The sequence below is a fragment of the Lolium perenne genome, chromosome 4 (genome assembly GCF_019359855.2).
Source record: "Lolium perenne isolate Kyuss_39 chromosome 4, Kyuss_2.0, whole genome shotgun sequence".
NCBI lineage: Eukaryota > Viridiplantae > Streptophyta > Magnoliopsida > Poales > Poaceae > Lolium > Lolium perenne.
The window spans coordinates 145,069,080-145,096,158 of NC_067247.2; the positions used below are offsets into that span (position 1 = coordinate 145,069,080).

Genomic DNA, 27,079 nt, shown 5'->3' on the forward strand with positions numbered 1-27,079 from the left:
GCTGATCACTGATGTAGCTACCTGGTCGGCTGGCCGGCCGATCGATAGGTCTTATATAAAAAAATCACGTGAAACATACTGAACTTACGCATCGAAACGCATCTAGATATACGCATTCAAAGTCCTCGAAAATTTCTTCCCGTCAAAATCAAATGTGATGTTTGGTGTATAGATGTTTGATCTTGAGTGCACGATTTTGAAGATATTGTAAAATATTTTGACACCACCACGTGAATCTTCAGAACCATCTACTCAGGATCAGTCAGACATTGGTTGCTGGAATTTAATGAAATTGCGACACACTCACGTGAAGAAACTCTATACAACAAACATCACATTTGAATTCGACGGGTTGAAATTCTGATTCATCTGGAAATGATAATGTTTCACAAAATGCAAATTATTTGGTGATGCAAACTCGGAAACATTCTCATTGACCAGTCGAACATAATTCTTCTTTCGCGATGGCTATTTATCGTGTTTGGCAGGAACATTTGTTTTGAAGAGCATCACCATTTTAGCTCGTCTTGTTTTTCTGTCCATCATAACTTCTTCCATCTGCCCAAGTAGGGTTATTAATGGCGGACGCGGGCCGGCGCTGCGCTCGGTCAGGAGGTGCGATACTCGCGGCCATAGACTCTTCTTCTCCTCGTCTTGCTCTGGATTGGGGTTTCACTCTCTGAGGAAGAGGGCTTCCTTGATGCTGGGAGAAGCGAGCGCTGGCCGCAGCGCACGGTCTGGGGAGGGGAGCACTCACGCCTTCCGCACCGCGGCCGCCGGCGTCCACTAGAGGTGAGTTCCGGCAGTAGGAACACTGGATCTTGCCCACATTTTCCGCCTGGTTGATCTGTCTAATTCCATCCTAAACGCCCCCGCAGCTTGGCTGCTCCGGCGCGGGCAACCTCTTCGACGGAATGACTGAGACGTCCCAAGATGCGGCAATCAAGAAAGCATCTCCGGCTAGCAGCGACGACCGCATCGGCGCCCTGCCGGACGCGCTCCTCCAGCAGATCCTGTCGTCCCTGCCCTCTCGCGACGCCGTACGGACGTGCGTGCTCGCCACCCGCTGGCGCACCCTCTGGAAGTCCGTGCCCTCCCTTCGCATCGGTGCTGCTGGCGAGAGATACGGGAGCGCGCACGCGCTCAGCAAGTTTGTCAGTCACCTGCTTCTCCTTCGCGACCGAACGCCTCTGCTTGAATGCGAGATCAATTCACATGATTCGTATCCTGACGGGGACACCGATGAGGCATTCCGGTACATGGAACTCTTGGTGCGCTATGCCGTATCGTGCCAAGCTCGGGTGCTCCGTGTGGATGTCAAAGAAGGTAGACGCTTGTGTCTATCCGACGTGTCTCTTCTCAGCGACTACTTGACGAGTCTGGAGCTCTCCTTTGTAGAGGTTGTGGGACGCTTTCTGGATTTTTCGAGCTGCCCGGCATTGAAGGTGTTAAAGCTGAAACACTGTGCAATAGACGCTGACAGGATCTCGTCACAATCACTAACTAATCTTATCATCCATGATGTGGTTTTTTGTTCCAATGGCCGCACTCGCATTTCTGCCCCAAGTCTTATTACCTTGCGACTAGATGGGTTTACAGGTTATACTCCTCTGCTTGAGCCTGTGGAATCATTGGGAAGGGCATTTCTCAGGTTTGAACACAACTGTGATGATTATTGTGAGAACGATAATTACTTTGGGGACTGTGGCAGTGAGTCATGTGATGGTTGCTCCTACAGCAAGTTTTATGACAAGGATGATTGTGTGCTTCTCAAAGGTCTGTCGGGCACTATGAATTTAGAGTTGATAAGTCAATCTGATCTGGTAGGCCTGCACTTTTTCCAACTCCTATTGTTCTTTGGCATCTTCTACAACTGCTGTATAATTCACTGCATGGTTACTGCCGGTCCTCACCTTAAATCGGTAGTGTGCATAAACTGACATGTCCTATTTTAAATTTATTTATTATTGTAAAAGTGGCAGTATGCTCTACTTGAAACCTCAAAAACAGAAGCTTGCAAAAGTAGTTGTGGTGTATGAACATCTGAGTCTGCTAGCACTTAATCACCTATGAAAAATTAATACCCACAGAAAAAAAAAAGAGCGTACCAGTGCTGAAAGCCCCAACACATTGTGGGATTCTGGGGAGAAAATGGTGATATTAAATTAACACTTCTGAAATTACATCTGGAATAGTTCTTTAATCCTCTGCACTTTCTCCAGTTTATTGGGAGGATGGATTTTAAATGGCGCGTTATGTTTAGCCAGTTGAAAACGTTGTTGCTTAGTGACTGGTGCGTGGTTGCAGACTTCAGTGGACTAATTTACTTTATCCAACACTCGCCAATTCTAGAGAGGCTTACCCTTCAGCTTGAAAGTTATGAGGTACATGATTTTTAAGAATTATAGAATTTTTCTTTTAAGTTACTTCCATGTAATGTTGATTTATGTCAATAAAATATTTTGTTTGCTACAGAAAAAAGATGTGATCGAAAAAGAAGAAAGCTACAACCCAAGGTCACGATTCTTGGTATCAAAGCATCTAAAACTAGTTGAAATCAACTGTCGCAAGGACGATGACACAATTCACCATATTGTAAAGATCCTTGGTACCCATGGAGTACCTCATGAGAGAATTAACATCAAACCGAGCTTCTGGGGCCTCAACCGTAAGTAATTAATAATACATTTCAATATTATTATGTTTCTGTGATCTGATGTGTGTCCTTAGATTAACACTGGAAAAATTACCTCGCTAATTTAGACAATCTAACTCTTAAACATTTGCATTAATTTAAAATTGGAAAAGTAACCATCGATCATTTGCTGAAGCTACAAATGAAGTTTTCTATTGGACTGTTAAGTTACATCCACCTAACATATTTGGATAAATATCTTAAGCTAAGCTCGAGCATCATTTAGGCTTAAGCACCATTGGTGCTACTACTTATCATTAATACCCAACGTTAACCTTAGTGACCTCACCTCTCTGGAAACAACTAGTACAGCTGTTGCAGGTGCTTGTTGGCCTTTGTATTATGCCTATGTCGTAGTGACTTGTGAGAGGATAATTTTTATTAGCATAGCAATCACAGCTATGCACTAAATGCGGGAACACTTCATTAAGAGTCCATATTCTATCCTCACAATGAGATGGTTTTGCCTTGAGATGCTCTTCTGTTTCTTTGAGGACAAGGGCGGTCGTACCCTTCCAGCGTTCACATAACTAGGACAAATTTGAAGTTTTGACATAAAGGACCACCTGGCTCAATGAATTGTCAGAAAAGACCACCTGGAAACAAAATTGTCAAAAAAGACCACCTCAACGTGGCGGCACGCTTGCCAGGCAACAAGTGGCACTTGCCGCCATAGCTCGTGGCGGCAGGCCCTGTCGCCGTGGTCGCCATTAGCCGCTGTCGAACGGAGTGGGCCCTGCCGCCACAGCCTCTGTCGGCACCCTGGCTCGGCTGACCGCGCGTTCCCTTCTCACACCTGCAGCAGCACATTCGCCCACATCCAAGGATGCAGCGCACACAGCAGCAGCACAGTGCCCACATCCATCCAAGCATGCAGCGCACATCAGCACTCCACACGCCACCATCAGCCGCTCCACACTCCAGCGCGCGGCACAACAACCATCTCCCTAGCCCAGTCTCACAAGTCGCACACAGGCTAGCACAACGTCTGCGCGTGAGACCGACCGGCGTGCTCGACCACTTCCTGCCGCTACGGCCAGCCTAACGTGCCGCCACATGTAATGGCTGCAGGGCCTGCCACCACGAGCTGCGGCGGCAGGTGACACATGTCGCTTGGCAAGCCCTGTCGCCACGGTAAGATGGTCTTTTTTGACATTTTTGTTCACATGTGGTCTTTTCTGACAATTCATTGAGTCATGTGGTCCATTATGGCAAAACTTCGGACAAACTTCTATGTGGGCCAATCATCCAATTGGATTTTGTATAAAATATTTTCTGCATTTCAGCTAACCTCTTCTCTTTAATTGTACTTTTCCTAGTGTGGCCTTTCATAACTTGCATATTTTATTCTTTATACAGGTTTCAGTTTTGAGCAAAACAAGTAGTTCCGCAAGTCAATTATTTCCTTGCTCATTCGCACTCTATGCCACTGAACTTGGTACCTTGACGTTGCTGCGTTCTGTCTACCGGGGTTGGATCTCTCTGTCCCATTCTGAAGAACTGAGAACATAATTTCTTATGTGACTTGCTTGGATGCACTTGCTGTACATCTAAGTGGGTTGCTTATTTGCTGAACTCAATATCAGTTCTGAACTGATTTCCCTGTTGGAATTCTGTGTTTTATTTAGATGTTTGAGGAACTTATCTACTACTGGAACTCATGTAATATGGTATGTACGTTCTATCAAGTAAACTTCGATTATGCTTAAAGAGGCCTCGTGGACTGTTGTTTTTGCCTGAAAGACAGTGTGCTATGCTGAGAAGAGGCAAACAGATTGGAGTTGCTTGGATTGGTTTTTAACGTTGCTTCCTTCATGTTGTGTTTGATTTGCTCCGAGAGTCAGGTTTTGTTGGCTGTAGGAATGCCTGATGTACTGATATATGCTGCAACTCAGGGTAGTAACAGATGTTGTTTCACACTGAAATGCTGAAAGTTGGTTTATTCTCAACTCTTGACATATGTAAAATTTAAGAACAACTTAGTGCACGAAGGGGGATATGACATAGTTGATTCAAAGAGTGGAGTTGAGAAGATTCTAAATTAAGTGAACCAGGTCTATATATAGTGGTTAATTCAAATATACAGTGTGAATTAGTACTCATTGGATTGCAACCTCAAATGCTGTAGAACTCTAGGCTCACACATTTTTTCTCTCACTCTTTTAAGGTTCCCCAAATGTTGTTATCATATAAGAAAGTCACAGTTTTAAGACATTGATTGTCAAATTCTGTCAAAGACTTTGATCAGGTACTTATGTAACACTTGTGCAACAATATCATCAGAAGGCATCCCTTCGATCCCCGTCACTGTGCAGGAGGAGAAAGGCGATTTTTGGGCGACTCCGTCGATCCGCCGCTGAGCCGCGGGATTCTCCTCCTCCGTCGGCCGCTCCGGCGGCGGGAGGTTGGGGATCCCCGGTTCCGGCTTGTATATATGGTAGGGTAGGGTGGAGATCCCGCCGGCGGCGCCTTGGAGGAGGTGGGGCTGGTGGCGGGTGGTTTGGTGTCGGGGCGGCCTTCTCCGGCGGTGGAGCTCCTGGGGGCTCGTCGTCTTCGCGCTCGACTTGCGGGGGCTCGAGGCCCGGCGTGGTGCTCGAGTCCTTCGGCCTCCCGTCGGATCCGTGCTGGCGGCGGATCTGGCGGCTAGAACTCAGGGCTGGGCAAGCTCGGTGGATCATGTCTGCATCGACGTCGAAGATGACTGCGGTAAGGTGGAGTAGATGGAGCGGGAGGGCACTCGCCGTGCTCGTTCATCGGCACAAGTTCCGCCGCTGCGCGGCGGATGGGCCTTGCGGCGGTCTTCAACAAGAGATGTGCTCTCGAGGCGCGGTGAGAAGGGGGACGGCGGCCTTCGTCGTCGACGCCGGAGGAGATGCTGCGGTTTGCTCTGGTTCTGTATCCCCTACGTATGATGTGATGTATTTCGTTTCTGTACTATGTACAATGTACGTGGTATTATGTTGAATATACGTGGGCTTTCAAAAAAGATATCATCAGAAGGCACCATTATAGGTATAATTTCATTTGTGGGATTTTAAATGTATTATACAGTAGATATTACTGGTCAGATTATATTTTGAAGCTTGTGCGTTTAAATACACCAGTGATACATGCATACTCCACTTCGGCCTCGGCGAAGCTCCTCCGCATGTACAACTCTGCCGTGAAAGAAAGCGACGTACTCTCCTCTTCGGCGTTGTGCTCTCCTCGCGTGTTCGGGAATCTGCCTGCTCATCGCCCTCGAGCCTGTCATAATCCCCGCGGCAATCTTCTTCCACTTCGTTGTTCTTGGAAGCGTCGCGATGCCTCGGTGAAGCGACGAGATGATAGGAGGTCGCGCGCGGTGGCGCAGCGACGCTGCTCACATAGACGGCGTTCTATTTTTCCCGTACGTGGTGGTGACGGCCCCTCAGCTCCAAGCCGGAGAGCCCGGTGGCGTCGCCGGAGTAGGGGAATTACTATGAGCCTGGGACGTTCGTATCAGTTGGCTTCCAGTATACCGGGCTGAGATTAATTATGTGTATTCGGCATTTCATTTCTAACTAGAAGTTACGAACGCCAACGAAAATTGTGGAATGGTCGCGGATCCACTTGCACGCCACGCACCCGAGCGCACGGGTGGGCACACGAGCGCAGCCCAGGCAAGCCTCGACCGTGATTGGGTCCGCGACCGCGCCCGAGAGCCAGAGTGGCGAAGGGACGGTGGTAGGTGGCGTGAGGAGGAGGACCGGCCCGCCGCGGGGTCGTCTGGCGTGCGGGAGCAGCACAAGAAGAAGTGGGGAAACAATCGGCAGGGGGCTCCGCCGCCCAAGGCCAAGTCCGTGTCGCACTCGACGCCGCAGGCACCATCGGCTCCGACACCGCCGCCGGCCACCCTCTCCGATGCGGCCGAGGTGGTGCCGGCGGGAAAGAAGGCAAACATCAAGTGCTTCAATTGCAGTAGAGATGGCCACTACCAGTCAGGCTGCCACTTCCCAGCGCACTGCGGCGTCTGTGACTTGGACGGGCACACCACGGGCATGTGCCCCAAGAACACCAAGAAGGCCTCCCTACAGTGGTATGGATACTCGATTGATGGAGTTGGCTTCCACTGCCTGGAGGTGGACGAGGAGGCGCTGCCGGTGGGGTCTGGTGGTGGCACGGACCATGCGGCGCTGGTCATCGCTGTGGAGAACACCATGACCTGCGAGCTACTGACTCAAGACCTGAAGGCGCTGGTCGAAGACAACTGGGATTGGAGGGTCAGGCGCATCAGTGATACAGACTTCGCAGTGGTTTTCCCAACCAAGGCGAGCCTCAACCTCTGCAAGAACTTATGCAAGAATGCTGGGGGTATCGCCCTCCCGGTCAGCAAGATTTCGGTGCTTTTTGCGGATGCCACTGCGACTCCTCAGGCTTCTTTGGCTCTCACCAAGATCTAGGTTCACCTCTCTGGGGTTCCCGAGGTGCTACGCTCTGTTGATCTGCTGCTGGAGGGTACCAAGATGCTGGGTCGCCCGCGCGTGGTGGATGAGGACTCTCTGGCGGTTCTGGATGGTCCTGTCAGGATGCTCTTCCACTCCCACGCCCCGGACAAGATCCCTCCTTCGATCCTGGTGTTCGTCAACATGCAAGGCTTCCGGCTGGGGGTTTCGGTGGAGTGTTCCAAGGCCAGCGCCAGTGATCCCAAGCCTCCGCCTCCAGGCCCGAGCAACGGAGAGGATGACGAGGAAGACGAGGAGACGGAGGAGCAGAGCCGCTCGGCTCCCCACTGGAAGAGGAGCAACATGAAGAGCAAGGACAAGGGGCCAATGTGTGATGTGACAAGCTCCAAAGCTGCCGATGCGGATGCAGGCAAGGATGGATCTGCGGACAAGAGCCCACTCTTGAAGGAACAGCCACAGAAACCCCTTCTCTTCTAGTCGCTGGTTTTTGCCTCCAAGCCCCCTGGCTCCAAATCTTCTGTTGGCAGCAGCAGCGTTCCACTCCCCTCGCTCAAGGACCACTCCGCCACGAAACCTGCATCAGCCCCGCCCAAGTCCAACCTGAAGCCGATCCCGTTCAACCAATACGGTTCAAACTTGACTGAATCAGAGCTGTTCCCCACTGCTAAGGTGTGCCTTTCCCCCGTCCCTCAAGACGAAGAACCTCCATCGGAGAATCTCGCACAAACCTCCAGTGAGTCGAAGTCAGAAGCGCCCACCTCTCCTAACATTCTTAAGCGCCAGAGATTGTCGGAGGAAGACAGGCTGGAGGTGGGGTGGGAGAGCCCGGAGGATTGGGAGAACGATCAAGAGACTCTCGCGGAGAAGATTGCCAAACTCAAGCGCAAGCAGGATGGCGAGGTGGACAACCCTCCGTCACGCAACAAGAAGAAGCCTGGCATCAAACCCAAGCGCGCTGTAGTGACTTCCTCGCCAGTCACTGCGACCCGCCGCAGCACCAGGGGCAAGGGCGCCAATCCGGAGCATGTGCTTCTTTCGGCCTCCAAGCGCGCGGCTGGAAAAGATCAAGGTACGCCTTTTGCTCCTTCGCATACCAAACCCTTCTTGGTTCTTCCCTCGGTCTCAGATACACATCTTTGGGGGGTTGCGCGGGATGCGGGTTTGGGGTTGGATTCTTCTGCTGGCGCGCTTTCCCCTCTTTTATCTCTGATCCGTGCTAAGGAGCTAGCTCAAGCTCGTATTTCCGAAGCTGCTGCGAAGGCCAAGTCGAAAGAGGAAGAAGTTCAGAATCAAAGGCTAGCGAAAAACGTGGCCAATCCAGCAAGTGCTGCGCAGGATCTGGCCATGGACAGTTCTACAAACTCGACAGGGATTGATCTAGAGCGGATCACCCTGGCAGATATGGCCAACTCATCGAGGGCCATGAGGAGGAAGAAAGGGGAGGCCTCCGCTGGCCCTCGTCCGAATCTAAGGAATACACCAGCTCGCCAAGCACGGGCCTCTGCGGCGGTGCCCAAATGAAGGCTCTTGGCTGGAACTTTCGGGGTTTTGGCCAGAGTGGCCGAAAAACCCAGCTTAAAGAGTACATTAAGAAAGAAAAGATCGACATCATCTTCTTGCAGGAAACTATGCGCCAGGACTTTACAGATCAGGAATTGAGGAATCTGGTTGAGGGGGAACAGTTTGTATGGCACTGGACTCCTGCTTCTGGTCGCTCGGGGGGCATGCTGATGGGGATCAGAGACAGCCTGTTCGAGGTTGGTGCGTTGGCTCAGGGTGAGTTCTTCCTTAGCGCCAAGTTGTATCACACACCAACCAAGTTCAAGTGTGAATTCATTGGGGTCTACGGGCCGGCGGACCATTCTCGCTATGCTTCTTTCCTCCAAGAGTTGGAAGGAAGGGTGGATAATAGTGAGTTCCCGATCATGTTGATGGGGGATTTCAACCTGATTCGAGGAGCCCAAGACAAAAATAACAACAACATCAATTGGGTGTTGGTGAATCTCTTCAATGAGGCTATTGCCAGATGGGCGTTGTTGGAAGTTGTTAGAACTGGCGCGGCTTACACTTGGACCAATAAACAATCAAACCCGGTGAGGAGCGTCCTGGACCGTGCGTTTGTCTCTCTAGAATGGGAACTGCGTTTCCCTCTAGCTCGTTTGACAGCGGAGACAAGGATTGGTTCGGATCATACGCCGCTGATCCTGGACTCAGGAGAGAATGCTCCTCGTAGGATGGCCAGATTTTCTTTTGAGAACAGCTGGCTTGCTGTTCCTGGGTTTGTGGAGCAGCTGAAGTTGTGGTGGGTGGAGTTGCTCATCACCAATGTGAACCCTAGGGACCCTATCGATGTGTGGCATGGGCAGGCCAGTGGGCTGCGGCAGTGCTTGAAGGGCTGGAGTGCAAACCTGGGAAAGGAACGCAGGGTGATTAAGGCGGATATCTTAGCTCAGATTCAGGGTCTGGATAGGATCGCGGATGAGCAGGCTTGGATGCAGAGGGTTGGGGTATGAGATACCACTTGGAGGACCAACTGATTCAGATTTTCAGTGATGAAGAGGTTTACTGGAGACAAAGGGGGAGATTGAGATGGACCTTACAAGGAGATGCAAATACTAAGTACTTCCATGCCGTGGCCAATGGCAGAAGGCGCCGTTGCCACATCTCGAGTCTGAAGACTGATGAAGGGGAAATAACTGACCAACAGGCGATTACGCAACATGTATACGATTTTTATCGAGCTCTGATGGGGACAGAGGAACCAAAGCTGCTCAGTTTACAGCAAGATTTTTGGGCCACTGGGGCCAGGGTTACGGATCAGGAGAACGAGTCACTGCTTCGTGCCTTCTCCATGGAGGAACTTGAGGAGGTGCTCAAGGACACCAAGACAGATACAGCCCCTGGTCCGGATGGCTTCTCTGTGAGCTTCTTCAAACACTTCTGGCCTGGACTCAGAGGGTTGGTCCTCCAGATAGTGAATGGCTTTGCCCTGGGAACGGTCGATGTGGCCAGGCTGAACTTCGGAGTTCTGTCACTCATCCCAAAGGTTGTGGGAGCAGACTCCATTAAGCAGTATCGTCCAATTGCGCTGATCAATGTGATCTTTAAGCTTGTGGCAAAGGCGTATGCCACCAGACTATCTCCTGTGGCACATAGGATTGTCTCCCACACTCAGACAGCTTTCATCAAGGGTAGGTTCATCCATGATGGAGCCCTTGCTCTTCATGAAATTCTGCATGAGATCACAAGCAAAAACTTGCAGGCTATAGTGTTGAAACTTGACTTTGAGAAGGCCTATGATAGAGTGAATTGGGATTTCGTGAAGGAAGTGCTCCTCAGGAAAGGTTTCAGCGGAGCCTATATGCATAGAATCTTGCAGTTGGTCAGCGGTGGCCAAACTGCCATCTCGATTAATGGAGAGATGGGTCCATATTTTCGAAATAAGCTTGGAGTAAGACAAGGAGATCCGATTTCCCCGCTGCTCTTTGACTTGGTTGCTGATGCCCTAGATGAGATGCTCTCAAGGGCCAGGGCCTCTGGCCACATTGCAGGGGTGGTTCCTCACCTAATTGAGGGGGGAGTGTCCCACCTACAGTATGCGGACGATACTGTAATCCTCATTCAGAACACACATCTGGGCATTACAAACCTGAAATTCCTACTCATCTGCTTTGAACTGTTATCTGGCAAGAAGCTTAACTTCCATAAGAGTGAAGTTCTGGTGCTGGGGGCTACAGGTGCTGAACAGGCCAGAGTGGCCAATCTGTTGAACTGTAGGCAGGGCACCCTTCCCTTCAACTACCTGGGCTTCCCGATGAGTGGTCGCAGAATTACTATGGCTGAGATGGAGCCATTGGTGAATTCGGTAGCCCTCAGGATGGAGCCATGGCAGGGTAGATTCTTGTCGTCAGCGGCTCGCCTAGTTCTGATCAACGCTTGCTTGTCAAACCTTCCGATTTATTCTATGGGCCTCTTCCTCCTCTCGGATGGTACTCATGAAGGCTTTGACAGACACAGATGCAGATTCTTCTGGGAGGGACAAGGAAATAAGAGAAAATATCATATGGTGGCCTGGGAGGACATTTGTAAACCCAAGGCCCAGGGTGGGCTTGGCGTTATGAACACGAAGCTCATGAACCTTGCCCTTATGACTAAATGGATTTGGAGAATGTTAACGGAGGACGACAGCAAACTGCTCTGGCTTCAACTCCTCAAGGCAAAATATCATGTGGACAGGTTCTTCTCAGCCTCACCGGTGGGAGGATCGCCCTTCTGGCATAGTTTACACAAGCTTAAGGCTGTCTTCAAACAGGGTGCGAGATTCTTCCATGGTAACAATTCAGATATCCTCTTCTGGACGGACCACTGGACTGGGGAGGAGGCCCTCAGTGTGAGGTACCCTAGATTATTCCAGATCTGTGCTGACCCGGAGATCACAGTTGAGTGTGCTTATGAGGGTGATGGGTGGCGCATCTTCTTTAGGCGCTCCTTCGGTCAGGAGGAATCCAATCTTTGGTTACAAATGGTCCAGGACTTGGAAGAGGTGATGCCGGGGGAAGGGAGAGACAAAGTGCACTGGAAATTGGAAGCTTCAGGCCGTTTTTCGGTCAAATTCCTATACAACAACTTGATTCAGGGCCTAGCCTCCCCTTTAGGTCCCGCTATCTGGAAGACTGCAATTCCCACGAAAATCAAAATCTTCCTGTGGCAATTGTCTAGAGGCCTCCTACCCTCGAATGACCAAATTCTTAAACGCAGGGGTCCATCTGATGGGCTGTGTGCTCTGTGTGGACTCCCTGAAAACGTGGACCATATCTTCTTTCGTTGTGATCTGGCACATTTCATCTGGCTGGCATTAGGGACATGCTCGGAGTGACATGGAATCCCTCTTGCTTCTCATCTTGGGAAAGGTGTATCCAAAGTTTGAATGACAAATCGCAACGAAGCCTTCGTGTTCTTTTTGCGGCGATTTGCTGGGCGCTTTGGAAAATTCGAAATAAATTTACCATCGAAGCAAAGTTTCCTAGCCAACCCGCAAACCGTTTTTTCCTAATCAGGCTTAACTTGCAGCTCTGGCGAACCCTCCAAAGGAGCAAGGACGAACCGTTGCTGACCCAGCTGGAGGCGATGCTTAAAACCCTCTTCGACAGGACCTGCGACCCTCCCCAACCTCGCCGGCCATCTTCTTAATCTCTAGCTTCAGCTTAATGCTTGTTTTGTGCCTGGATTGTATTATGTTTCTGTCCTGGTCAGTGTGACCTTTAACTTTCGCTGTGTGTTTGTGGGGTGCTCACCAAACTCTTGTATCCGTATTCGCCTCAGGGCTTTATTAATTTAAAGTCGGGCACTATGTGCCTTCGGTCTAAAAAAAAAAAAGCCTCGTCCGGGTCTCAAGGAAATGCATGCATGTCTATAGGTGCGCCATGGTGGCCTGCAAACCTAGCAGGCCGTTTTTGCCGCTGCACCTCTGCCCATGCATGCTGCATATCAACTTAAAATTATGAGCTAATTAGGTTTACATGTGATCATGAATGCGATCTAGAGAGGTTTAGTTATTGTAGAGCGAATCTCAAGCATAACATCCGACGGCAGACGGTGGGGGGCATTGCCACCGCCCACCGAGTGGTAACAAATCCACACAATAATTTTAGCAAGCAGAGTACACCCTCTATCACCGGCTTCGTGTTTCAAGTAAAACTCTGACCATTAATTTAGACAACAAAATATGAAATATAAGCCACAAAAATTATACTGTTGAATTTCAATAGAAAAAACTGGTTTGGGTAAAATTCATGTTGAGGTTTTGGTTGATTTTTGATATATTTTACAAAAAGATAGTTATGTCCACCAATACCAAAACTTTACTACTCCTGGAGTACACCTAATACCCCAGTACTATTATTTTTTAAAGTTAAACAATGTAAAGTTTGACCTAATTTTTACAAAAAAAAAAAACATCAGCATGCAAAATGCAAAATCAGTACTCTGTATCATTAGATACATCATGAACTATATTTACATTATACCATATATAAAGGCTAGCTGATTTCACGCTCTCTCCTTAATTCGGCCACTGTTCATGGCATAATTTTCGTTCTCTCTATCCATACGTTGGGTGCCACGTATCCTGTTTGTTGGTCTCCTCATGTGCTGGTGATAGCTTTCCATTTTTTTCTGAAGGATTTGTTGACCGGCAACCGGCATCTCCACCTTCTACGGGTGTGTGGCAAGATTTTTCTAGAAATTTAGTCATATCCTTCCCCAAATTAGGCCACACGTATAGCAAGATTTTTCTAGACATGGCCAACTCATAGCACCACCACTACAAGCAGACCCGCATTAACTTCTGCCTTCCTCTACCTTCTATCCTCCTATCCCGTCTCTTCAATTTTCTTCCTCTCTTTCTCTCTCCTAACTTGGTCCAAGCTGCAGCCATACAGAAAGGAGGCATCATATGCCAGCGGTTTTGGCGACCTTCACCCGGCGTCCGACGTCCGGCTCCGGTGAGAAGAAGATGGTGGTGGGGAGCGGCGACCGTGTGGTGGTGATGGTGGATCATGGCGGCCAGGCTGAACTGGAGCGGCTCCAAATTCTCTAGGAGCATGGTGTTGGACCTGCCAATTTGCTACAGTGCGGCCAAATCGGCCACCTCCAATCCATCGTGAACTATATTTACATATAATATTTACAGAACATGATCTTTGTTAATAGACTTCTCTAAAAGTTTGATCAAAATTTATTTAACCCTTTTCAAAAGAATATAAGATTTATTTATTGAAACGAAGGAAGTATCTGCAGAGTTTCAAACCATGGTCTAACCAAGGTGACTTGACCGGCACCTCCATTCCACGGGGGAGGACTGGGTCCTATGGGCTCTGGACCCGTCCGGGTTTACTCCACCCACTTAATGTACCTTCGACTGTCGCAAGGGGTGACGGTCGCTTACTTCAAGGAAGTGTGGCGCACAAGGATTCCGTCTAAGATTAAGATCTTTTTTGGCAACTTATCGGGGGGAAACTCCCGTCAGGTGACCAGATCGCCAAGATACATGTCCCCTCAGATGGCAGTTGCGCGCTCTGTGGCATGTTGAAGGATTGTGATCACATCTTCTTCAAGTGTCACCTTGCTAGGTTTATGTGGCAGGAATCCAGTAGTGGTCAGGTGACTTCATCACCATAGTCCAAGGTCTTTCCGGATCTCTACGTAGGCTAGCTTGGTTCGGATTTGCAGCCTTAGGTTGGACCCTTTGGAACACTCAAGTTAGCCTTAGAGTGAAAAGTGATCTCCCATCCAGCTGACGCAATGTTTAAAATGTCTATACACATGTAGAGTTGGAGGGTACTAGTCAGAAAATAATGTTTCGAAACATTGTTTTAAAATAATGTTATTGTATTGGACGAGGTGCTGGACGAGCTTAGGCGGTTGCATGCGAGAACGAGGGATGAAGCTCCACGTGACTAGGCGATCAAGATATGCTATCCTTGTTAACGTGAATAATTGTTGGGTGGAACGGTGTGACCTTTCGGTCCACCGGTTTTGTGTTAATATTAGCGAGGAATAGCCCCTCGCAGGGCAATACAGAGTTGGACCCGTATACGAGTGGTGTACTACACCATCTCGTATATGTGCCAGTATTACATCTCTAATACCCCCCTTAATCTAGACCTGGGAGAGGTTTAGATTACGCTTAAACTCATCTAGTTTCCTGGAACATAGAACTTTGGTGAAGCCATCTGCAATCTGATCCTTGCTAGAGATGAACCTAACATCAAGTTGCTTGCGAGCAACTCGTTCTCGAACAAAGAAAAAATCAATCTCAATGTGCTTAGTACGAGCATGAAAAACTGGGTTAGCACACAGATAGGTGGCACCAAGATTATCACACCACAAACATGGTTTCTCCTTGAGTGTCACACCAAGTTCGCGAACAAGAGCTTCAACCCAAATAAGCTCGGCCGTGGCATTTGCAAGTGCTTTATACTCAGCCTCTGTGCTGGAACGAGACACAGTAGGTTGTTTCCTGGCGGTCCAAGAAATAAGATTGGGACCAAAAAAGATAGCAAATCCACCAGTAGAGCGTCTGTCATTTAAATCACCTGCCCAGTCAGCATCTGAATAAGCACTAAGAAGAGTGGAGGAAGCCCTCTGAAAGGTTAGACCAACTCGGCTTGTGCCATGAATATACCTCAAAATCCTTTTTACAGCAGTCCAATGTGCAGTTGTAGGAGCATGAAGATACTGACATACCTTATTATCGGAAAAAGAAATATCAGGTCTAGTCAGGGTCAAATACTGAAGAGCACCAACAAGACTCCTGTATCTAGTAATATCCTCAGAGCCAAGGGGAGAACCATCTGTCAAGTTCAGTGTCTCAGTTGTGGAAAGTGGTGTAGGGCATGGTGTGCATGAGCTCATACCAGCACGTATCAATAAATCTGTAGCATATTTCTCCTGATTCAAAAGCAAACCATAGGACCGCTTGTGAACCTCAAGGCCTAAAAAATAATGAAGCTCTCCAAGATCCTTAAGAGCAAACTCTGAACTCAAATGATGAAGAAGAGCTGAGATGGCCTGATCAGAAGAACTTGTCACAATAATGTCATCAACATAAATAAGAATATACACAGTGATCCCGGCCTTGTCAAATAGGAACAACGAGGTGTCAGCCTTGGATGGAATGAAACCAAGAGTATGAAGTTTTGAGCTTAGACGAGAGTACCAAGCTCGAGGAGCCTGTTTCAGACCATAAAGAGCTTTGTCAAGCTTGCATATGTAGTTGGGCGTAGCGGAAGACTCAAAACCAGGTGGTTGCTTCATATAAACCTCCTCTTCTAGAACACCATGTAGAAACACGTTCTTTACATCTAGCTGTCGTAAACTCCACCCTCTGGAAACTGAGATAGAAAGAACAAGCCTGATAGTAGCAGCTTTAACAACTGGACTAAAAGTATCTTCATAGTCAATACCATACCGTTGTTTGAATCCTTTTGCAACAAGACGTGCCTTATACCTGTCAACGGTGCCATCAGCATGTCTCTTGATACGATAAACCCATTTGCAGTCAATAATATTTTTGTTGGAACTGGGAGGCACCAGATGCCAGGCGTTGTTGAAAATAAGAGCATCATATTCATCTTGCATAGCATGCTTCCAATTTGGATCAGCTAAAGCCTCAGCGAGTTTTGTTGGTTCTTCTGTAGATGTGAGTAAAGCATATCTGACACTACCATCAGTATATTTTTTCGGGTGGCGGATACCTTTTTGCAAGCGAGTTTGAACTTCGGGTGCAGCAACAGGGGGGACTGTTTGTGTGTGCGGTGCAGAAGATCCCAAGAGAATCTCAGATGCATGCAAATCATCATGAGCTGATGCATGCAAACCATCATGAGGTTGGCCGCTGCTGTCGTGAGCAGCAGTGTGCTCCGCATGGCTTTGGTTTTGGGCGATTGGAGAATCAGCGTTTCCACTGCTAGGGCTCGTCCCATCAGACCCGGGACCAGTTGCTGCATGCGGAGGCGTGAGTGGAGGCGACCAGCGATTTGCGCAAAAATAATTCAAAAGTGAAAGAAAAGCACATATTGATCCTCCGGCGAAACTATTTCACTCATCTAACCCTTTTGTGTGGCGCCCGTCTCATCGGCGCCAGACATGCCAGTGTGGCGCCCCTAGCTCTGGCGCCACAAACCCATCCGACGTGGCCCGTCGACGCTGAGCTGGTGATCCCGATCCGACGTGGCAGCATGTGTGGCGCCTTTTCCGCCGGCGCCACACTTTGCCCGTGGCAAGGGCGCCACACATCCACTTAAGTTTCGGCCGCGCGCGCCCGCCCAGCCCGACCATCTTCTTTCTCCTCCCTCTGTTCTTCTTCTCTCCTCCCAAAGGCGCCCGGTTCTCTCTCTCCCCCCTCTCCCTCCACCAAATCCACCACCAAATCATCAGATCTGTCCGTGGAGATCGTTCCCCATCCATTTCTCAAGGTAATCCCCTTCGAATCTTCTTCATTCATCCACTAATTTCATAGATCGGGCTAGATTTGGACATGAACCCTAGACATGGATTTTTTTGTGCACTCTATATTGTATTGTTTGTGTTGGAGATGGTAGCCTCATGTATGCATGTGTTTGAACCATAGATTTGTTGAAACCTAGATATGAAATTTCACATGTATGTGTATGAACCCTATGTATGTATGTGTATGAACCCACATGTATGCCTAGTATTTGTGATGGAGTAACTCATATTTGTTAGTGGAATGGGTCATAATATGGTTCAAACATGTAAACATGTAGGATGGCAGGTCCCGGTGCCCGGCGAGGCGGTCGAGGCCGCGGCCCTGGGCACCCTCCGGGCCGGGGAAGGGGCCGCCGCGGTGGAGCAGCAACGGCCCCACGCTCACCGTCACCTGCATCCTCCTCGTCTTCGCATGACGAACGCTGCTTCGAGTTCCTCCTCCGCATCGAAGACGACCCACTCGGCATCAAGCGGCTGCCGGACAAGTTCGCCGAGTTCGTCGATGGAGTTGAGCCGGCGCAGTTGCAGCTACGGGAGGCTAGCTGCAACTTCTGCCGCTGGCCCGTGGAGGTCTTGTTTGGCGGGCAGGGCAAGATGTACCTGCACACGGGGTGGGACAAGTTCGCCCGTGACCTCGCGCTCGAGCCCGGCTGCCAGCTCACCTTCCTCTACGAGGGGGACGGCGAGATGATCGTCAAGGTGTTCGACGACACAGCCTGCCGCGTGCACTACCACACCGGCGAATCCGGCTCGGACACCGATAGTTAGAACTTAGAGTGTTGTGAACTCTATCTTCGCTGCTTCGTGTTGTTTGAATTCTATCTTAAATTGTATGAAACTATGTGCTACGATGTTAGGTATGATGATGTTATGTCCATGATGTGTGTACGAAATGGCTGTTGATGATATGATGTGTGTATGACATAGCTTTTGACATGATGGCAGTTTTGTTGGAATATGGTAGGATTTTTCATGGTTTAACACATGTCAATGTGTGGCGCCCTTCCCACAGGCGCCACACTGCACTGTGTGGTGCCTCTCTCATCGGCGCCACACATCCATTTGTAATTCCCCAAAACATACTGTAAGACAAGTCGTCTAGGACTTAGCCGTTTTGGCGAGGCTCTATGTGTGGCGCCAATGCCACGGGCGCCACACTGTGAGGTGTGGCGCCGATTCCACGGGCGCCACACAAAGAGCCTCGCCAAAACGGCTAAGGACTTATCGTCCGGAGCCCCTGGATGTTTTCTACCCAGAACTTGATATAACTTGGCATGTGTGGCGCCGATGCCATGGGCGCCACACTACCATTTGTGGCGCCGATGCCGCGGGCGCCACACAAAGAGGGTCGCCAAAACGGCTAAGGACTTATCGTCCGGAGCCCCTGGATGTTTTCGACCCAGTAGTTGATATAAGTTGGCATGTGTGGCGCCGATGCCACATGCGCCACAGTTGCATATGTGGCGCCAGTGGGAAGGGCGCCACACATTGACTTGTGGTAAAACCATGAAAAATCCTAGTACATTCAAACAGTTTTGACAACAAGAACATTGCACTGAATATGTACCACACATTGACACAACAAGAACAGTTTTGACATCAAGGTTTCAATTACAATAAGGTTCAACGACACGAAGGTTCGAGAAGATCAAGGTTCACACAACATAAAGGTTCGACAACAACAACATAGCCAAAGGGACATCACTGCGTGGCAAAGGCTCCCTCACCCCTCGCCTTCTTCTTCTTACATTCTTCAGCCAATTCTTCCTTCTCCCTTAAGTCACGAGCCAACTGAACGACCGAATCGAAGAAGTGGTGGCGCTCCTCCGTCTTTGCAGCTTCCGCTTGAGCTCTCTCCTCCTTGATGCGTTCGGCCTCCATAGCCACCTCCTCTAGGTGCATCCTATTGGCCCTCTCCCTCGCAATTTGCTCAAGTTGGCAGCTCCTCAGGAATTTTATCCGTGCCTCGCGGTCCCGTTCGGCCTTCAGCTTCTCATTCCTCCTCTTGTGGCGCAATAGGTATTCCTCATACCCCCTTTGCATACGCTCATCTTCCTCCTTCTTTTTAGCTATCTCCTCCCGCCTCTTCCTCTCTAGTTCTTCCTTCTCCTTCTTCCGCACCGTCCTTACCGCCTCCTCCCAAACGGACTCCTCCTTCTCATTGCCCTCCCATGCCCCCTTCCCCTTGGTGGGTTGAGTTGCCATAGCTGTAAACCAAATTGAAAATTCAAAGTTAGTCATGGAATATGAAAATAGAAAGTACAATGCAATTAGTAACTTGGAGACACATACGGATAAGGCCCCGCTAGGTATCGTAGCATACTAGTACCGCGAAGGCCACCATGCCGACCTCTACTAAGCCCTACATGAATCCTTGGTTGCCTTGGAGCTTGTCGCCATTGTGGTTGATGCCTTGAGGCTTGTTGCCTTGGAGCTTCTTGCGTAGGAGCTTGTTGCCGTGGGGTTTGTTGCCCTGGAGCTTGTTGACTTGGAGCTTGTTGCCGTGGGGCTTGTGTGCTTGGAGCTTGTTGGCTTGGAGGAGGTTGACGCGTTTGGCTTGGAGGAGTTTGACGCGGTTGGCTTGGAGCTTGTTGGCTTGGGGTTTGTTGGCTTGGGGTTTGTTGGCTTCGAGGTTGATTTGAAGCTTGTTGGCTACTTGATGCTTAACTTGTGCTAGCATCATTGCCCTTTGATTTTTTGCCGGATGTGCACTTCCTTTTATTGTGACCATTACTATTGCATGATCCACAATTAGTTGGCTCGCGAGCCTCTTGGAATAACTTGTTTCCCGAATGACCCCATCTATCCATATCTCTGTGATACCTCTTTGTCTTTCTTCTTCCACGTTTCACAACCTTCCATTCCGGATCTGGCCAAACTTGCACTCCATGATACTCCGGCCATTGTGATTGATCCAAGTAAGGAGAAAACCTTGGAGCCCATGTCCTCTTTGTGGCTTCGATTGAGAACTCGGACTCCCGAACGGTGAGCGGGTTATTGTAGTCGACACGTCTAGTGCGTGCCGCTGTTAGCAAGTGGGAGCAAGCCAAATGAAGCAAAGAGGGCCTCCTACATGTGCATGTAGGATAACGTAGCATAGAAAACAAAAAATTTCCTACCGCGAACACGCAATCCAAGCCAAGATGCAATCTAGAAGACGGTAGCAACGAGGGGTTTATCGAGTCTCACCCTTGAAGAGATTCCAAAGCCTACAAGAGTAGGCTCTTGTTGCTGCGGTAGACGTTCACTTGCCGCTTGCAAAAGCGCGTAGAAGATCTTGATGACGATCGCTTCCGGCGCCACGAACGGGCAGCACCTCCGTACTCGGTCACACGTTCGGTTGTTGATGAAGACGACGTCCACCTCCCCGTTCCAGCGGGCAGCGGAAGTAGTAGCTCCTCTTGAATCCGACAGCACGACGGCGTGGTGTCGGTGGTGGTGGAGAAGTCCGGTGGAGCTTCGCTAAGCGTGCGGGGTGTGGTGGAGGAGAGAGGCCGCTAGGGTTTGGGGAGAGGGGGCGCCGGCCACTATAGGGGTGCGGCCACCTTGTGGTTCTTGGGTGGTCGGCCCCCTCCCCTTGGCCCCTCATTATATAGGTGGAACCCCAAGTGTTGGTCTCCAAGTCTTCGAATAAGACCCGAACCAAAAACCTTCCATATGGTGGGGAAACCTACCCAAGCTAGGACTCCCACTAGAGGTGGGAGTTCCACCTCCCATATGGGGGGGTGGCCGGCCCCCTAAGGGGGAGTCCACTTGGGACTCCTCCCCCACTAGGGTTGGCCGGCCATGGAGGTGGAGTCCCATGTGGACTCCACCTTCCTTGGTGGTTTCTTCCGGACTTTTCTAGAACCTTCTAGAACCTTCCATAGAACCTTCCGCGTCATTTTAATTCACATAAAATGACATCCTATATATGAATCTTATTCTCCGGACCATTCCGGAACTCCTCGTGATGTCCGGGATCTCATCAGTGACTCAGTACAAATATTCGAACTCCATTCCATATTCAAGTTCTACCATTTCAACATCCAACTTTAAGTGTGTCACCCTACGGTTCGTGAACTATGCGGACATGGTTGAGTACTCACTCTGACCAATAACCAATAGCGGGATCTGGAGATCCATAATGGCTCCCACATATTCAACGATGACTTTAGTGATCGAATGAACCATTCACATACGATACCAATTCCCTTTGTCACACGATATTTTACTTGTCCGAGGTTTGATCTTCGGTATCACTCTATACCTTGTTCAACCTCGTTTCCTGACAAGTACTCTTTACTCGTACCGTGGTATGTGGTCTCTTATGAACTCATTCATATGCTTGCAAGACATTAGACGGCATTCCACCGAGAGGGCCCAGAGTATATCTATCCGTCATCGGGATGGACAAATCCCACTGTTGATCCATATGCCTCAACTCATACTTTCCGGATACTTAATCCCACCTTTATAACCACCCATTTACGCAGTGGCGTTTGGTGTAATCAAAGTACCTTTCCGGTATAAGTGATTTACATGATCTCATGGTCATAAGGACTAGGTAACTATGTATCGAAAGCTTATAGCAAATAACTTAATGACGAGATCTTATGCTACGCTTAATTGGGTGTGTCCATTACATCATTCATATAATGATATAACCTTGTTATTAATAACATCCAATGTTCATGATTATGAAACTAATCATCCATTAATCAACAAGCTAGTTTAAGAGGCATACTAGGGACTCTTTGATTGTCTACATATCACACATGTACTAATGTTTCGGTTAATACAATTATAGCATGATATATAAACATTTATCATAAACATAAAGATATAAATAATAACCACTTTATTATTGCCTCTAGGGCATATCTCCTTCAGTCTCCCACTTGCACTAGAGTCAATAATCTAGATTACATTGTAATATACCTAACACCCATGGCATTAATGGTGTTGGTCATGCTTTGCCCTAGGGAGAGCTTTAGTCAACGGATCTGCTACATTCAGATCAGTGTGTACTTTGCAAATCTTTACTTCTCCATCTTCGATGTACTCGCGAATCGAGTGGTAACGCAGCTTGATATGCTTCAGCCTCTTGTGTGACCTTGGCTCTTGTGCATTGGCGATGGCACCCATGTTATCACAGTATATGATTAATGGGTCCAATGCACTAGGAACCACACCGAGCTCTACAATGAACCTCTTCATCCATACCGCTTCTGATGAAGCCTCTGAAGCCGCTATGTACTCTGATTCTGTTGAAGACTTCGCCACCGTGCACTGCTTCGAGCTTGCCCAGCTGCTGCAGCACCATTCAATATAAACACATACCCAGACTGTGACTTAGAGTCATCAGGATCAGTGTTCCAACTTGCATCGGTGTAACCGTTTACAACGAGCTCTTGGTCACCTCCATAACAAAGAAACATATCCTTAGTTCTTTTCAAGTACTTCAGGATATTCTTGACCGCTGTCCAGTGTTCCATTCCTGGATCACTTTGATATCTGCTAGTCAAACTAACAGCATGCGCTATATCCGGTCTAGTACATAGCATGGCATACATGATAGATCCTACTGCCGAGGCATAGGGGATATTACTCATCCTTTCTCTTTCTTCTGCCGTAGCCGGTCCTTGAGTCTTACTCAAGACCTTGCCTGGTAACATAGGTAAGAACCCTTTCTTACTTTCGTCCATTCTAAACTTCTTTAGAATCTTGTCCAGATATGTACTCTGTGATAGCCCTATTAGGCGTCTTGATCTATCTCTATAAATCTTGATGCCTAATATATACGATGCTTCACCAAGGTCTTTCATTGAAAAACTATTATTCAAATAACCTTTAACACTGCTTAATAGTTCTATATCATTCCCGATCAATAATATGTCATCTACATATAATATCAGGAATGCTACAGAGCTCCCACTCACTTTCTTGTAAATACAGGCCTCTCCATGACACTGTATAAACCCGAAGTCTTTGATTACCTTATCAAAGCGTCGGTTCCAACTTCTCGATGCTTGCTTCAGTCCATAGATTGAACGCTGAAGTTTGCATACTTTGTCAGCATTTTTAGGATCGACAAAACCTTTGGGTTGTACCATATACAACTCTTCCTCAATGTCTCCATTAAGGAACGCCGTTTTGACATCCATCTGCCAAATCTCATAATCGAAAAATGCAGCTATTCCTAACAAAATCCTCACAGATTTTAGCTTCGCTACAGGCGAGAAAGTCTCATCGTAGTCAACTTCTTGAATTTGTCGGAAACCCTTGCGACAAGTCGAGCTTTATAGACAGTAATATTACCATCAGCATCTGTTTTTCTCTTGAAGATCCATTTATTCTCGACAGCCTTTCGGCTATCAGGTAAGTCTACCAAAGTCCATACTTTGTTATCATACATGGATCCCATTTCGGATTTCATGGATTCTTGCCATTTGTTGGAATCTGAACTCATCATCGCTTCTTCATACATCGCAGGGTCCTCATCATTGTTATCCACAATCATGACATTTAGACAAGGATCATACCAATCAGGAGTGGTACGCTCCCTTGTCGATCTGCGAGGTTCAGTAGTTTCCTCGTTCGAAGTTTCATGATCATTATCATTAGCTTCCTCTGTTGCCGGTGTAGGCGGTACAGGTACAACTTCGATGCCGCGCTACTCTGATCAACGAGTATAGATTCATCAATCTCATCGAGTTCTACTTTTCTTCCAGTCACTTCTTTAGTGAGAAATTCTTTCTCAAAAAAGGTTCCGTTCTTAGCAACAAAGATTTTGCCTTCGGACTTGTGATAGAAAGTGTACCCTATAGTTTCCTTAGGGTATCCTATGAAGACGCATTTCTCCGCTTTGGGTTCTAGCTTGTCCGGTTGTAACTTCTTTACATAGGCTTCGCAACCCCAAACTTTCAGGAACGACAGCTTAGGTTTCTTATTAAACCATAATTCATACGGTGTCGTTTCTACGGATTTTGATGGTGCTCTATTTAAAGTGAATGCGGCTGTCTCTAATGCATAACTCCAAAATGATAACGGCAAATCAGTAAGAGACATCATAGAACGAACCATATCTAAGAGAGTTCGATTACGACGTTCGGACACACCGTTTCGTTGAGGTGTTCCCGGCGGTGTCAATTGTGAAAGTATTCCACATTTCTTTAAATGCATGCCAAACTCATAACTCAGATATTCACCTCCACGATCAGATCGTAGAAATTTAATCTTCTTGTTACGTTGATTTTCTACTTCACTTTGAAATTCCTTAAACTTCTCGAAAGTTTCGGATTTATGTTTCATGAAATAGATATACCCATATCTACTCAGATCATCTGTGAAGGTTAGAACATAACGATAACCACCGCGCGATGCTATGCTCATTGGTCCACACACATCGGTATGTATGATTTCCAATAAGTCAGTAGCTCGCTCCATCATACCAGAAAATGGAGTCTTTGTCATTTTTCCCATTAGACATGCTTCGCATCTATCAAGTGACTCAAAGTCAAGTGATTCAAGTAATCCATCAGTATGGAGTTTCTTCATGCATTTCACTCCAATATGACCAAGACGACAGTGCCACATATAAGTAGAATTATCATTCAATTTAATTCGCTTAGCATCAATGTTATGTATATGTGTATCACTACTATCGAGATCTAACAGAAATAAGCCATTCTTTTGTGGTGCTCGACCATAAAAGATATTATTCATAAAAATAGAACAATCATTATTCTCAGACTTGAATGAATAACCGTCTTGCATTAAACAAGATCCAGATATAATGTTCATGCTCAACGCGGGTACAAAATAACAATTATTTAGGCTTAAAATTAATCCCGAAGGTAGATGTAGAGGAAGTGTGCCGACAGCGATCACATCGACTTTGGATCCATTTCCAACGCGCATCGTCACTTCATCTTTCAGTAGTCTTCGTTTATTCTTTAGTTCTGTTTCGAGTTACAGATATGAGCAACCGAACCAGTATCAAATACCCAGGCACTAGAACGAGAACCAGTGAGATAAACATCTATAACATGTATATCAGATATACCTTCTTTCTTCTTCTTGACAAGGCCGCTCTTCAGATCAGCCAGATACTTGGAGCAATTACGCTTCCAGTGTCCCTTCTCCTTGCAGTAATAGCACTCAGCATCAGGCTTAGGGCCGTTCTTAGGTTTCATAGGAGGCGTGGCAGCTTTCTTGCCACCCTTCTTGAATTTTCCCTTAGACTTGCCCTGTTTCTTGAAACTGGTGGTCTTGTTGACCATCAACACTTGGTGCTCTTTCTTGATCTCAATCTCAGCAGCTTTTAGCATGCCAAAGAGTTCAGGTAACTCCTTGTTCATGTTCTGCATATTGTAGTTCATCACAAAGTTCTTGTAACTTGGTGGTAGTGATTGAAGGACACGATTAATCCCCAGTCTGTTAGGAATCACTATTCCCAAGTCACTGAGTTTCTTCGCATGCCCGGTCATGGCGAGCATGTGCTCACTAACGGAGCTACCTTCTTCCATCATGCAGCTGAAGAATTGTTTCGATACTTCATAGCATTCCACGGCCGCATGAGTTTCAAAAATAGCTTTCAGCTCTTTCATCAACTCATGAGGATCGTGGTGCTCAAAACGTTTTTGAAGATCGGATTCCAGACTGCATAGGATGGCACACTGAACTTGAGAGTACCGTATTTTCCGAGTCTCGTAAACAGCTTTTACTTCATCGGTTTCAGTTTACTGCGGGAGGGTCACCTAGCGGTGCATCAAGCACATATTGCAGATTTCCGCCGAGAGGAAGATCCTCACATGACGGAACCAGTCGGTGAAGTTGCTACTGTTGCTCTTAAGTTTTTCTTTCTCTAGGAACTGGTTAAAATTGATTGGGGACGCCATCTCTACAACATATATTTGCAAAAGTTTAGACTAAGTTTATGACAAATTGAGTTCAAATTTTAATTCAACATAATTAAAATCTAGGTGAACTCCCACTCAAAACAATATCCCTCGCATTGTCTTAGTGATCACACGAACCAAATCCACCGCACCTATGTCCGATCATCACGAGACAAGGTGTGATTTCAATGGCGAACACTCAAAGTGTTCATCATATCAACCATATGATTCATGCTCTACCTTTCGGTATCACGTGTTCCGAGACCACGTCTGTACATGCTAGGCTCGTCAAGGCCACCTTAGTATCCGCATGTGCAAAACTGTCTTGCACCCGTTGTATGCACTTGTTGATTCTATCACACCCGATCATCACGAGATGCTTCGAAACGACAAGTCTTGGCAACGGTGCTACTAAGGATGAACACTTCATTATCTTGAGATTTTAGTGAGGGATCATCTTATAATGCTACCGTCGCGATCTAAGCAAAATAAGATGCATAAAAGGATTAACATCACATGCAGTTCATATGTGATATGATATGGCCCTTTTGTCTTTGCGCATTTGATCTTCATCTCCAAAGCACGGACATGATCTCCATCATCTTCGGGCATGATCTCCATCATCATCGGCGTAGCGTCAAGGTCAATGGCGCCGTCTTCATGATTGTCCTCCATGTAGCAACTATTACAACTACTTTGAAATACTACTCAACATGAAATTTAAAGACAACCATAAGGCTCCTGCCGGTTGCCACAATACAATAATGATCATCTCATACATATTCATCATCACATTATGGCCATATCACATCACCAAACCCTGCAAAAACAAGTTAGACGTCTCTAATTTGGTTTGCATATTTTACGTGGTTTAGGGTTTTCGAGAGAGATCTAATCTACCTACGAACATGAACCACAACGTTGATACTAATGTTTTCAATAGAAGAGTAAATTGAATCTTCACTATAGTAGGAGAGACAGACACCCGCAAAGCCTCTTATGCAATACAAGTTGCATGTCGAACGAGGAACAAGTCTCATGAACGCGGTCATGTAAAGTTAGTCCGA

At 47.7% G+C, this 27,079-nt stretch overlaps 2 protein-coding genes across 2 annotated transcripts; both read left to right on the forward strand.

Annotated features, from left to right (window-relative positions):
- Positions 1 to 519: 519 nt before the first annotated feature.
- On the forward strand, positions 520 to 4,496 carry LOC139829667 (F-box/FBD/LRR-repeat protein At5g22660-like). Its single transcript, XM_051323887.2, has 5 exons — positions 520 to 792; positions 879 to 1,823; positions 2,223 to 2,384; positions 2,476 to 2,668; positions 4,055 to 4,496. The coding sequence occupies exons 2-5, from the start codon at positions 915 to 917 to the stop codon at positions 4,078 to 4,080; spliced, it is 1,290 nt and encodes a 429-aa protein (XP_051179847.1). The 5' UTR covers positions 520 to 792; positions 879 to 914; the 3' UTR covers positions 4,081 to 4,496.
- A 4,140-nt stretch (positions 4,497 to 8,636) lies between these two features.
- Positions 8,637 to 9,632, forward strand: LOC139839155 (uncharacterized). The gene has a single exon (XM_071829199.1). The coding sequence runs from the start codon at positions 8,637 to 8,639 to the stop codon at positions 9,630 to 9,632; it is 996 nt and encodes a 331-aa protein (XP_071685300.1).
- The last annotated feature ends 17,447 nt before the right edge of the window (positions 9,633 to 27,079 follow it).